At 34.8% G+C, this 15,153-nt stretch overlaps 1 protein-coding gene across 1 annotated transcript in view; it reads right to left on the bottom strand.

Moving 5' to 3' along the window:
- TFAP2D (transcription factor AP-2 delta) overlaps positions 1-15,153 on the bottom strand; it is a 59,452-nt gene that overhangs the window by 12,959 nt on the left and 31,340 nt on the right. Inside the window, exons 6-7 of the mRNA XM_023213099.2 lie at positions 14,472-14,613; positions 8,383-8,496 (exon numbers count right to left, since the gene is read on the bottom strand). Of these exons, the coding sequence (XP_023068867.1) occupies positions 8,383-8,496; positions 14,472-14,613 (256 nt within the window). The remainder of the gene's footprint in view (positions 1-8,382; positions 8,497-14,471; positions 14,614-15,153) is intronic.

The following is a 15,153-nucleotide window of genomic DNA, read 5'->3' on the forward strand; positions in this document are numbered from 1 at the left end:
GGACTGACTAGTGCACTATGAAACTCAATTTGGGGAAGTATGTTTATGACTACCCTGAATCTCTGTCAGATTGGGAGATGTGTGTTCATCCACTGCCCTAAAGTCACATTCCTTCTGTTCTTCTCAATTACTTTGAGGTCCCAAAGGGGAATGAATGAGTCCTTGTGTCTCCATTTTACCTCAGTACAGCTCAATAGCAAAGCAGGCTAAAATAAAATCATTGCACATACATTAGAAGAGACTACAATCAATTACATCCAAGTCAACTTCTTGAAAGTGATAACATTTGATGTTTGTACTATAGTTTTTACATACAAGAATGGAGATTATAGGGATACATTAACCATCTTGTTACATTTCTCCCTATCAGACATATTTTCTATTTGGAATAGACAAATGAAAATGCTAAGCTTTTTAAAATGGTTTTTATTGAACTGTTGATGTTTTAAGATGAATAAGTTGAGAAAACATAAAAGGAAGATATGAGATGATATAGAAACTCATCATAAGTAATGATTTTAAATGAATCTGTAGATTAAGAATGGAGTAAAATATTATTGATCTAGAAAGAACCTTAGAAATCACCCAGCTTAACTGCATTGACTCATGAACATGCAGAAGTCACATGGGTGAAATTCCTATTCTAAATTCACACATCTAGTTGGTAACCAAGTGGAGACTGAGTTAGGTCCCCTGACAATTAATCCTGAGTGCTTCCCACCATGCCATGTTGTCTTTTGTCAATTTCTCTTCAGTCCATAGCTCAACAAAGATAGACAATATTTAAATAAAAATTAACCAAAACTCTTCCATAATGTATGCATTCCCCAAAGTCAATTATTCACACATGCAATTATTACAGGGTCACGTTTGCAATTTTTGATTAGAAACAGTTACCTCTGGCTTCTATTGTTTTAACCACTAGTCTCCTATGTGCTAAATCTAAAAATTCATAAAAATGTCATCAAAAGCCCTGTAATTGATGCTTTAATGTATGCTCCTCCTGACAAAGATTCATTGCTTGAGCAAACTTTAGGCAGGTTTCTGAACCTTCTCCTAGTCCCATCTTTGCATTCCCTTGTAAAAATCCAGTTTTAGCAAGGAAGATCTCCCCCAACTCATATCTGCTGACCCTTGCTTTTGAGATCACAGATTTAATTGAAATTTCATTGTTTCCTTTCTCACACTAAAGAATGCTTAGTGAAGAAACTCACCCACAGTTGATGACCTTCCCAGCCACTTCTCCATCTCAAGAAAATTTTAACAAAATAAAAACAAAAAACAAAAACTATGCACACTTTAGGCTTCTTGGAGAAAACCAAACATGCTCACATTTGACTAGAGACAAACATCCGCTCTTCAGCATGTTGCCAAGAATAGAGCAATCAGAAAATACCAGTTGAGTTGACAGTAAGGCGTGTCATATGTGGAACCCTGAAGGAAATGGGAATGAATAACCCTTGAAGAGAAAACTAGGGAAGACATGAGAACTGCCTTTAGAAAGTGGGAGGGAACCAGGATGAAAGTAACTCTGTAAAGCCCGCAAGAAGCAGGACATTGGGAAATGGAAGGAAGGCATTTCTAACAGAGTTGTCAGAGATAGAGAGCAGTCTATTATTGAGAGTTTCCAAGCTTGAGATGGATGATAACTTGACAGAGACGTTCGAGAGAAGGTCTAAATGTTGAAGAAGAGTAGGAAATGTTAGAGGCCTTCCAACACTGAGAATCATCGAAGAAAATTTAATCACCAGCAAGCACAGATTTCTGGGACTGCCTATACAATCCTTATTTCCCAAGGCAGTAGTAAGAGGGTATATTTCTAAGAAGGTAGGCTGTCAGGATAATTTATGAGTTAAATAGGAAAATTAAGTACGTTGATCATTTTACTTCCCTAGTCCATCATCCAATTAAAACATCATGGCCCTGAGAATGAACCAGTGGAGAATATACACAGGACCCAATTGAGATATTATTGTAATCTACATTTATTTACAAATATTTATTGCATGCATACTATTCACTAGGTACTGTAGATTAAAAGAAGAAATTTCCTTATTTCCCCAGGTAAATTACCAGTATGCTTAATCTTCTATTGTAGCATCACTCTTGTATATTATAAGCCTATATATATCTATATAGAATAATTATATCTATATTCTACAGATATAGAATAATTATATATATTCTCTCTCTCTCTCTATATATATATATATGTATATAATTATTCTCCATTTTAGAAGTTCTAAAGAATGGGATAATCCTCTAGTCATCTTTTCACTATCTACCATTAACATAGTAGAAACAATAAATAATAATTCTACTAGAAATAACAGAAACAACAAAATTTCAGCTTCCCAAGGTACATGCTGAGAAAAAAAGTTTCCTCATTTTTTGGACAGGGTGTCTTCCCTGAACTGAGCCTTCAAGATAGTCTAACTTCTTTTTTTTTTTTTTTTTTTTTTTTTGAGATGGAGTCTCGCTATGTCGCCCGGGCTGGAGTGCAGTGGCGTGATCTCAGCTCACTGCAAGCTCCACCTCCCGGGTTCACACTATTCTCCTGCCTCAGCCTCCCAAGTGGCTGGGACTACAGGCGCCCACCACCACACCCGGCTATTTTTTTGCATTCGTAGTGGAGAGGAGATTTCACTGTGGTCTCGATCTTCTGACCTCGTGATCCACCCGTCTCGGCCTCCCAAAGTGCTGGGATTACAGGCATGAGCCACCACGCCCGGCAAGATAGTCTAATATCTTATTACATTGTCAAATGTGATTTTGCTTAACTTCAGATTCAAGGAGATTATGAGAACATAAGAGACAAAGCAGGGAAAATTTTAAGATTTCCTGAAATCTCAAAGAGGGAAACTCCTAACATTTCAAAAAAGTAGGACTCTGGGTTTCCATCTGAGTTGAGGCTACTGTGACCATGAAACCCCATGCCACCTTGGTCTAATTGCCACCACGATTCCCAGGAACTGTAAGTCTATGGGGTCTTCTGCAGATGTCAATCAAATATTTTCCCCCTTCTCCTTTGTGTTGTGGTGTCTGCTGTGTTCTCTACAACAATACACACTGTTGATGGTACTCAGTAAATTATAAATAATGAATAAGCCTGACTTCTGTCATTTTGATGGAAACAAGAAGCTTTCCAGGCTGTGAATTCTGAGAAGGGTCACTGCTATGCATACGGCTTCCCAGAACACACTGATATGTCAACTGCCATGGAAAACTAGAAGTAGTTATCTGTGCTTTGTCTGGACATATTAAATCTGCTGAAAGTATGCCACAGTTCTCAAGGCACCAAATTGGCCAACCTATAAGGTCTATTTTTAAGTGGTCTGCATTGGGAAGGAGGTTTAACAAAATAAAATAGTAACACAAGTTGATGTTATTAATTAGAGTATTCTCTATGCCTATCCAATTATACTCCCTCTTCACTTCTTTCCCAGCTAGCATTCAGTAAAATACGGTGGAAAATCGTACTCTGACAATTTTCTGCTTTCAAAGTCAGATGTGATATGTCTCCTTTGTAATTCATCTTTCTCTTGAGCTTATGGTTCTATCGAAATTACAGTTGTCACTGTCAGCAGAAAATTTTAAAAGGGACACACTCGGCCTAGTACAGTTGCTCACACGCCTGTAATCCAGCACTTTAGGAGGCTGAGGTGGGCAGATTGCTTGAGCCTACGAAGTCGAAACCAACCTGGCCAACATGGTGAAACTATCTCTATAAAAAATACAAAAAAATAGCCAAGCATGGTCGCACACGCCTGTAGTCGTGCGTCTACACAACAAGAATCACCTGAGCCCAGGAAGTCTAGGGTGCAGTGAGACATGATTGAGCCACTGCACTCCAACCTGGCTAACAGAGTGAGATCCTGTCTCACAAAAAATAAAATAAAACAAAACAAAAATAAAAAAAACACGCTGTAGGCTAACACATGTTTTCCCAGATTATCATGTTCCCAGACAGTAGAATCATCAATGTAGAATCTTTTTATTTTTAATTTTAAAATTTTTGATAGAGATGGAGTCTCTTCATGTTGCACAGCCTGGTCTTGAAGTCTTGGCCTCAAGTGATCCTTCCACCTCGGGCTCCCAATAGAATGTTTTTAATATGTTAGTATACAATACAAAACTTGATAGAATTCTCAGTGACACTTTAAAAGTGAACTGGAGTTTTTCTTCTCCCAAAGGGGGAAAAAAAAGCTTATAATTACAGAATATCCTAGAACTGTGGTTCTTAAACCTGCCTAACAATCAGAATCAACTTCAGAGTTTTAAAAATAACATAGATACCTGAGTCCAGCCCTAGAACTACTGAATCAAATCTTTAAATATTAAATAAGTTCTCCAATCCTTGAGTTTTTTTTTTTTTATAGTTTCAAGAGCAATTCTGATATAAAGCCAAGTTTAAGAAATACACTTGTAAAGTGCAGAGTCTATTTCAAGGCTAAGCAACAAGCTGACTTTTGCTATCCTATTGTTAACATATTCTGTTGATGCCTTTTAAAATAAATGTGCAGTAAAGAAATTACACACATTTAAATTCAGTCTACATCGGGAACCTTCACTTTGGGTTGCAATTGGAAATGCCAATCATGTATCTTTTGTTTAAAATGATAAAATTTAAGACACGCAAAAGAATGAAGTTGGACTCTTACCTTACAACATAAACAAAAATTAACTCAAAATGAATCAAAGCCCGAAACAAGACATACAACTGTAAAACTGTTAGAAGAAAAAATACAGGAAAGCTTTACTGCATTGTATTCGACAAAGATTTCCTGGATTTGACACCAAGAGCACAGGCAACAAAGGGAAAAATAAACAAATTAAACTACATCAAAATTTAAAACTATGTACCAGAGACACAATCAACAGATTAACAAAGAAATGTGCAGAACGAAAAAAGTATTCGCAAATTATACATCTAAGAAGAGGTTACTATCTAGAATATATAAAAACCTCCAGCTTAATAAAAAAAAATAACCTGGTCAAAAAGTGGGCAAAGCACTTAAACATTTCTTCAAAGATGATATAGAAATGGCTAACAGGCATATGAAAAGATGCTCAACATCACTAATCATTAGAGAAATGCAAATCAACAATGAAATATCACCTCACACCCATGAGGATGGCTACTATTTGGTGAAGAGATGGAGAAATAGAAAACTTGTACATTATCTGTGAAAATGTAAAGTGATGTAGCTGCTATGGAAAATGGTAGAATAGTTCCTCAAAAAATGACAAATCAAATTTCCATATCATTCAGCAATTTCCCTTCTGGGTGTGTATCCAAAAGAACTGAAAGCAGGACTCTGAAGAGGTATTTTCACACCCATGTTCTTGGCAGCACTAGTCATGATAGTCAAGAAGTAGAAGCAACCTAATTGCCATCAATGAATGAATGAATAAACAAAATGTGGCATATATAGGCACATACACACTTACACACACACACACACACACACAGAAATGTTGTGCATCCTTAAAAGGAAGAAAATTTTGACCCATGCTACGACATGAATGAACCTGGAAGACCTTATGCTAAGTAAATAAGTCAGTTGCAAAAAGGCAAATACTGTATGATTCCTCTTATATGAGATGTCTAGGGTAGTTAAATCCACAGAAACACAAAATGGAATGGTAGTTGACAGAGGCTTGGGAGAGGAGAAGATGGGAAGTTGTTTAGTGGGTACAGAGGCAGTTTTACAAAATAAAAAAGTTGTGGAGATTGGTAATACAACAATGAAAATATGTTTGACGCTACTGAATTGGTTAGAAATGGTTAAGACGGTAAATTTTCTGTTATGTATTTTTAGTCACAGTTTAAGAAAAAGACATAGTAGGAAATTTGCTATAAAGAAATCTTTGGTTATGTGATTTGTATCATCCTACTACTTTTGTTATGAAATCAGAAGATTTTATCTAAATAAACAATTTTGACTATAATTAAAGAAAAATAAAAATTCTGGCAAACATTTAAAAAGCATAATAAATAGGAAATCATAATTTTCAAATATTCAAAATATTCAATATACAAATAGTACCAACATGTTATAGATGATACTATCGTAAGTAAATATATAGTGTTAGAAAGTTTTAAGATACGGTTATGCTTGAAATTGTGATTAAGAAACTGAAGCCACATACAATCTTGAGAGTTTTACACCTCCAATAAAACCTCACTAGGGGTGAGGGTAGCCATTTACCATTTAGTTAGCTGCACTCTGAGTAACACCAGCTTGTTCCCATATTCTGTACAGGGAGGTAAATAAGAGCTTATAAAACTCACAAAGAAAATGTGCAGCTCACATTTTCAAGTCGGTTTTCTCTAAAGAGTTCTGTGGCACTAAGTTGGCAACTGACTAATGTATTGACAAATCAGCAAGTTGTGCCTATGCTAAGAAGACAAATGTTTTGCCTATTTATTTCACACACTAGCTGATGTTCGACCAGTGCTCTGTTTTGTTTTGAGCATAAAAAGAATGGCTTACTATCTGATGAAGGCCTCAGCATCTATAATTGGAAATAATCTAGCATACATGTCAGAGTCTCATTTCTCTGTACTTTAATAGTATGCTCCTTTTCGGAGTAAAATTGTAATTTAACACACTTCTTTAAATCCAGAATCAAACCTCAATGAAAATTAAGTTCTGAGTTGATCTTTTGTAAAAATTATAAATCCCTTTATTGTGCACACAAACAAAAATATGAGAGATATTTGTGTAGATATAATGATAAAAACAAATTTAAACTTGGATCGGTGGTGAAGATAAATGAAACATCATTTACTGAACGCCTACTTTATATTCTTTATCTCATTTTAGCTCACCTATGGCCATATAATAGAGGGGTTCTTATCCTATTTAAAGCTGAAGAAATAAAGGTTTGGAATGAGTGGGTGAGTTACCCCAAACAACCCAGCTCACATACATAAAGGCTCACAGACACAAGGATTTGAAAAGGTTTTGACTCCAAAACCTTTTGCTCATATCATCTGGGCATTTTATTTTCCCACAATTTTATTATACTTCCTATCACTAGCTCAACTGAGTGATAGGAGAGAAGTCCTGTGAAATATATCCTACATTTTGTGCATTTTTGGAAGATGAATCCTAAGTTGAGTCTTCAGAGATGTGTGTCTATTACATCTTGAGGAAACTTGTGACATATTGTAAAATAGAATATTCTATTTAACTGTCTCTGATGTTGCAGCCTAAATTTCAACTTATTTAAACACTTGTTATTTTATATAATGAAGCACCCTCCTCAACAGCTTTACAATTTTTGACAGGTATTGAAATCATGTTAATATTTAATGTGTATTAGTCTTTCCTTACCATTGTTTAACTAAATGATAATAACTAAGAAAGGACACAATATGCCTATCATGTAGGCATTAAAATTCTAGAGTTTTAAAAATGTAAGGCACCTGAGTAATTACCATGTTCTTTCTCACATTCCATCTGGGGCATAAACCAACCAGATAAAAAATATTTTCTTCATTCCCAAAACACATCAGAAAATGAAATTTAAAATATGCTTCCAATAATACATTTCATGCTCTTGTGTGGTCTAACTTAAGAACCATTTGCAGTTTCTAATTGCATAGAAATTTTTATCATAGTTCTGGAAAACCAGTTACTGATACCCTGTTAACTTCTGTCATGGCATCTTTCCATCAAACAATTTGTGTCACCAAGATAAAGAATGATTTAAAAGATTTCAGAACCCTCATCCAAAAATGCTAAGTATTATTTGGAATAATACTGTTCACTTTTATAAAGTAATGATTTCTAACAATGCATAAAGATATAAAATTTTCCAATTTAAAATGCTTCATGCATTGTTATTCTCTCAATTTGATTTTATAAGCTTGGAATTTCAAAAAATTCAGTCAATCACTGCTATGGTCTGAATATGTGTGTTCCCTTTACCCCACACCAAATTCATATATTGAAACCTAATCCCCAATGCAATAGTATTAAATAGAGTCTTTAGGAGGTGATTAGCTTATGAGGGCAGAACCCTCATGAATAGGATTAGTGCCCTTATAAAAGAGCCCAAGGGATCTTGCTTGGCCCTTTCATCATGTGGGAGAAAATTGAGACAGTGCCATCTCTGAAGCAAAGAGCAAGCCTTTATCTAACTAACTCTGCTGGCACCTTAATCTCAGACTTCCCAGCCCTCAGAACAGTAAAAAATATATTTCTATTGTTTATAAATTACCCAGTCTAAGGTATTTTGCTATAACCCATCTGAAAGGACTAGGACAGTCACCGTATAAATATATAAGTGATATCTCTAGATAGAACTGTGACAGGAATACAAGAGTCTGGGTTAGTAAAGAATTTGAGCAATCTGGAAAACCAGTCTTACCTGAAATGTGTTAAATGTCTCTGGATGTCAAGGTCTAGAATTGGAGTGGGTCTGGAGGATCCCAGCGGTGATCTATCTTGGCTCAAGAGGTCTTGGAATTCTTTACAGATTTGTCTAAAATAAAAGAATCAAATTTAAAATTGAACTTTTGAAACTGGGCTTTAATTTCATCCCATGATATTTAACCAAAGACTTGTTCTTTCTTTTAAAAGCAGTCTAGATAACATTTCATAAAGCAACCTCAAAAGTTCCATTCATAGCATACAGTTGAGGTTCACAATGGTGACTTTGCTCTTAACAGCTGTAGGATAATCATACAACATTTCAAACAAATAACAATCCACGAGCACTGATAAGACCAATGTTCATTTTTAAGATGACTATTCATAAATTAACCTCAGGATAAGGGAAACCCCATATGAAATGATCACGATGATCTTTTTAATTGAAATGTGATTTTTTTAGACGTCATATCTGTAAACAAATTTAATTAAAGTTATAGTCTTACTTCAGAGCCATGATTCAAACAGACTCCTGAAAATCCTTTTTTCCCAAGATTACATTAGAATTCATATTCTTATGAGCTAACTTTATACGTTAATATTTGAAGCAGATAATCAACAGTAATTTAGTTCACTAGCCTCACAGAAATGGTTGTATTATGTTCCATGTAAGCTAATTTCTTGCAAAAAGTACCCTCAAGGTAACTTTTCTGCTGCATTTTTTTGCTTTAAGAGGTTATGGTTTTAGGTCATTGGTTTCAGTTTAATTACAGTATTAGCATGTAACAATTGAGCCCTTGTGATGTGCAGTGCAAATGATATAATTCTAAAGAAGCAGAATACACTATACAAAGAGATTTTGTTTTTGTTTTGTTTTTTAACAACAAAACACTAAATTAGTCCAGTCTCTGAAACGTAAAGGATTGCCAAGGAATTGCTTAAAAGCATCCATCATTTAAAGTGAGGTGACTCTGTAATCAAGGGATAATATGATAGTAATTAGGTTTTTTATCTGTTTTTACAATGGGCAGTCGCAAAGTATAATATTGTAGCCCTGACTTTGACTATCAATGTAACAAAAGACAGGTATAGAAGGGTCAAATTATTTCAAGTGAATATGAACTCGGCCATTATTCTGCTGCAAGCCATTTGTGTCTTTAACAAATGACTACCAAAAAGTGACAAAATATCTTGAAGTACAAATAATTGATCACTGAGTCAAAATCAGTGGAGACTTCTTAATCAGGTATCTAAAATTTATTGAATTCCATCAAGGATCGCTTATGATATTTTAAATGAACAATGAAAGTCTGGTTTAATGCCAGTGTTCAAATATTGTGTCATTTCACAGAATTGCCTTATTCGTGTTTGCAGAACACAGGTGAAAGTAAAAAAAGAGTCAGAAAAAGGAAAAAAAGTCCTTATTTGCTTCAATGAAATAAGATACTCCACATCCCCTTCCTAAAGGACCAGTTGGATCTCTGAGATATAGCATCTGAATACATGCTTTTAACAACTGTGTGTTTCTACTTTCATTGAGAAGGTTTCTTCTGAACTCCTCACACTTTTTGTTGTGAGACTCAGTTGCTTTATGAAATATATGCATTTTCAGGTGTATTGCCCATATTTTAATCAATGAATGCAACTTAATCTAAGTGTTTGGTGCCATTTTGAGGAGTATATCATCATCTTTTGTGCCTTGTGTTATTTAATATAGATTTGTTGTCTTTGTTTATTGAAATTCCTAACTAAAATTTTAAATTTAGCCTCATGCTATCATTTACAAATTACTGTATGGTAGGTCATCATTATGATCCATTCTTACAAAGAAAGATTGGTGTTGTTTTTAGACTTTTGTTTTTAGCAGTCTTTTAGTTTTAGTTTTTCTATCAGATTAAAATAAATTTTAAAACATTAAAATGAAGATTGAAACATTGCTTTAGTTATTATGGCATAATATCAGAATTAATTGGATAATGGAATAAACTTTTAAGTTAACAAATCAACTCTGTTCCTGTATAAATAATACAGCAAGTTATAATAAAATTGATGAAGAAATTAGAAAAAGCTAAAAAGGTGGAAAAATTTAACTCATGCTAAATAATTCACACATGAAGCTCTACCAGGAGTAATATTAGAACTCTCCCCCTTTTATATTTAATTCTACAGCTTAATTCACTCACTTTCAAGTTTAGACTTGAAAACAGATGACAATCCTGTAGATTCCCCCTAGGCAATTATCATCATCATCTCATTATAGCACTTACAGAATTATGATTTTATGACCACTTTCATTCTTATTGAAATTTTTATTTATAAATCTACAAAAAGAAACAATCTTACATCTCAAGACAAAATGTCATATTATGAATTATGTAACACAAAATGATCTTCAGTGAATCATACATTCTAACTTTATCACTTACATCATTGTCCTTAAGGACGTAAGTTTTTAGCTGATGTCTGAAATCCACGTTCTCTGTTTCACCTTTAGATGACTAATATTATGGTAACACTAAAAGTTGTTAACTCTTCTGCTTTACCTTAATGCAAATCAAATGTTAGACATATTTAGTTCTAAATTCAATGAAAAAGTTTAAATATGTTTTCTATTAACCAACTAAACACATGTTTTGTCTGGTTCATTTTTAGAATTCAAAAAGTGTTTCAGTTTCTATTCTTTCACCTAAGTAAATGTCTAAATTACACCAAATATTTGTTGGTGTAAATATCAGCAAAACACTGGAAATAAAGAGGAATTCGAAGACTAATGACAATTAATAGACTCTTCACACAATTGTATACTTGGCAATATACTTAAAGACAACTGAATCTGTAATTCATGGAGGTAAAAAAGAAATATGTAGGCCAATCTGACAATGCAGATTAGTAACTGGATCTCTCATTCAATAAATTTTAGATTTCATGTATATTTTTTATAAAGTTGTTCAAGTCTTATGAATAAAGGTGAACTGACCAGGATGTAATGAATATCCATCATAGGCTAGTCAATATTAACTTTTACCATTTTAATTGACGAAAATATCCAATGCTTTACCATTGGTGTAAAATTAGAAACTTCACAGAACACATTGGGTCCATTCATATGTTGCACAAAACGGGTATTATTTCTACACATCCCCTAGTTTATCTAGTTATAGTGATTACTGGTTATATTACATATGTTTGCTATGAGTGCAGTCTCTGATTCTCTAATTTTTATTTCACATAGTCCAATAAGAAGATAGGATGCATATAAATAACAAAAATAAGAAATTATAAAGCTGTATTATAATTTTCAGATGTTTATGCCTATTTACTCTCTGTAAAATAAGTTAATTGAAATGAGTGGAATTCTTGCTTGACATTCAATGGTCTGCAAATTGTGCAGCTATAAGCAGACAGATAAAAGAAAATTACATGTTCTCACAATGTTTTATGAAATCAAAGTTCAAAATATCACCTAAAATAATATATGTTACTTAGATCCCAGGTAAAAGGAAAATACTACTACCTAGTCAAATACACTACTCGAAAATAGATGTCTCAGTAAAATTTTGACAAATATGAATGCATTTCTCTTATTTGCCTCAAATTCTTCTAGCATTACTTCTATTAAAACAAAATCTCAGTGCCAATTTGAATGTACTCAGAGGCTACCGCAGACTTCAACAGAATGATGGGAATCTCCAAGAAAATAGGAATTGTTATTTATTGTGTCAATGATGGTAGTGGTGAATACTTCCAAAACCATTCCTGGGGCAAGGAGCACAAGAAGAAGTGTTTCTCTGGATTAAGGAGTGAAAGTCTTTGAATATGCATGATAAAACCACAACCAAGTCATTTTGAGGTAGAAAAAATGAAGGTGTTTTCTCTTGGAAATTTGTATTTTGGGACAACAGTAAAATTCACATGGATATGGGCATTGGTAAATCTGCATGATTCTGCCAGCTAGGATGATATGCTATGGAAACACCTGGGAGATATTACCTAAATTCTAGTACTGTATAATTATCTTGCTCTGTAACAAGTCTTTATCTTTCTCCTACAGTAATGTAAAGGATTCAAACTAACTATATGTGCTTTCAGCTCCTTCTGGAGAAACTGAAACATGACTGCAATTATTTGGAAAAAAAAATTTAGTCAAGAAGTTATTTGGAAAAGGAAAAGAGTACAGAGAAAGACTCCCAGAAGACACACTATGCAAAAGGTTCAGATTTAGGTCTTCCTACTAGCAAGTTTTCAGGGGCTTCCACATCACAAAATTTACTCCCAGATTTTAAGCCCAACTTTCATACCTGTCTTATAATTTTCTTTCTCTATCTCCTGGTCTTCATTCTGTCTTTCTGCTATTCCTTTCCCCTTAATCTTGTTTTGCTTTTTTTCTCTATTCCTTCTGCCACCAACTTTTGCTTTTCTTCTCTTTGGGACAAGATGAGATAATCTAGTACTTTCAGAACAGCGATAGATAAATAGAGTCCTAAGTCCAAACAGTGCCAGTCACAGCAGTGTGTAAACTTCAATTAAGGGATTCAAGTGTCTTAGACAAAGCTGTGAGATGGTAAGTATCCCATATACTCCTTAAATTTGTAAAAAGACCTGTGTTACATAAGAAGCTGGTAGAAAATAGAATATTTAATTTTGGTTTTATGCATTTTGAGCCAATTTAAATTTTAGCCAGTATGTTGTAAAGGCATTAAATAACTACTTTTTATCAGTTTCTAAGAAGTAATGTTTTTAATATTCTCTGCCCTAGATTTTCTCTTAAAAAGTTTTCCCTAAGGCTGGGCATAGTGACTCATGCTTGTAATCCTAGCCCTTTGGGAGGCCAAGGAGTGCAGATTGCTTGAACCCAGGAGTCTGAGACCAGCCTGGGCAATATGGCAAAAATATATCTTTACAAAAAATACAAAAAACAGGGGGGCATGCTGGCTCATGCATGTAGTCTCAGCTACTCAGGAGGCTGAGGTGGGAGGATCACATGAACCTGGGGAGGGTGAGACTATAGTGAGCCATGATCGCACCACTGTACTCTAGCTTGAGCAACAGAGTGAGACCCTGTCTCAAAAAACAAACAAAAAAACAAACAAAATACTTTTCCCTGAATAAAAAATTAATTCATGAATGACAGTTATTAACCAGCTGAAACTGTCAGTTCTAAAATTTTAATATAGAATTAAAAATTATTTAGGATTCTTAATGGCCTATATGTAGCAATAACTTATTTCAGTAAAGAGAGGATAACAAGAATTAGTTACTACCAGAAGGATTTTCCTCTAAAACTTTTGAACATAACCTGCAGTGCTACCTGCGGTTCTGTTGGATTTTTACACAATAACTGGTAGTATTCCCACTAATTATCGAAGAACTTTCAAGTGTCAGGGAATTTAAAAGTCATCTCATGCAAGCTTCCCCCTTTTCTGTTGTATTGTCAAATTTGTCTGTATCATTTTCCTCATTATTTTAGTTTGCATTTTAATTAGGCGTTTTACAATTTCCAGAAGCTTTGAAATATATTATACCTTTAAAAACAAAAAGACAATAACACTATGAGGCAGTACAAGGATGATTTGTTTACTCATACACAAGACACGATGGGGGCACTCATGGTGATCCTTGGTCCCAGAGGTCTCCCTGGTACATCTCACCAATCTGTGACCTCATCTTCTGTCACATTCCCCAAACATTTACGGTGTTTTGAGAGCTTTACCCTCATTATTAAGGCAAAATGAGTGCCTTAGACCAAATTACACAGCAACCAAAGGCATATTTGCCTGGGATCTACATTTCCTAAACATGTTTTTCTCCAAAGGATTTCTGCATATTCTGGAGAGGTCTTCCAAGAACTTTCATCAGTTTCAATGACAGCCTTATCACTAATCAAGGGCAGTTTGTAAACCTTGCCTGGGTACCAAAGGGGGGAAAGTCCTTGTTTAATATATTTAGCTGCTGGTGTGTGAGACCTTCCTTGTTTTAGAAAATGGGTGCCTTCTAGACTTGTTTTCCTCATTTCAAAGAAAATGAAAAAAAAAAAAAAAAACAAAGACTGAAGACGAAAGCACACAGAGGTTTCCCTGTTCTGCTTACTTGGTCGCCAGGATCATCTTTTTTCTTGCTGTCTGTTCTTTCTGTTCCATATGTTGTCTGGCAAGATGTTCTCCTACTGCTTTGGCTGGAAACTCTGTTTCACAAGTGTAGCCAAAATCCCGAGCCAAGTGCAAAGCCTCCCCTGTTGGCAGATAACACAAGTGAGTTTCTCACCAGCATTCAACCTTAATAACAGTAGTGTCTTGCATTTTGCTCAAGCCTCACTCCTGGCTGTGGTCAGACAAATCATTTTTCCTACTTAAACTATTCAAGAAAAAAGACCTTTTGGGGGGGAAGAGGGGAGGTAATGAGGAAGAATGAGGGGAAATTGAGGAACAGAGAAGTGACTTAGCAGGCAGGGATAGGTGGAAAATTGAGGGGAAAATAACAGAAACACAATTCAGAAGTGTTGACTGCCCTCATGGTTCTGGTCATTAGACCAGACTGACTTCCCAGGTTTCACACATGATTCCCAAGGGAAATGGTCCCATGGACAAGTCATTTTGTGCCTGCTGAACCTACAACCTATTCTTAGTGTGTCTAAACTATTCAGATGTCTTTTCCATGAGACCTATTAAAATACCTACAGAGGGTCCAGATAACTTTTCAAGGAAGTTGAAGAACTTTGGAAAATGGCCGGGCGCGGTGGCTCAAGCCTGTAATCCCAGCACTTTGGGAGGCT

The sequence above is a fragment of the Piliocolobus tephrosceles genome, chromosome 5, assembly GCF_002776525.5.
Source record: "Piliocolobus tephrosceles isolate RC106 chromosome 5, ASM277652v3, whole genome shotgun sequence".
Classification (NCBI taxonomy): domain Eukaryota; kingdom Metazoa; phylum Chordata; class Mammalia; order Primates; family Cercopithecidae; genus Piliocolobus; species Piliocolobus tephrosceles.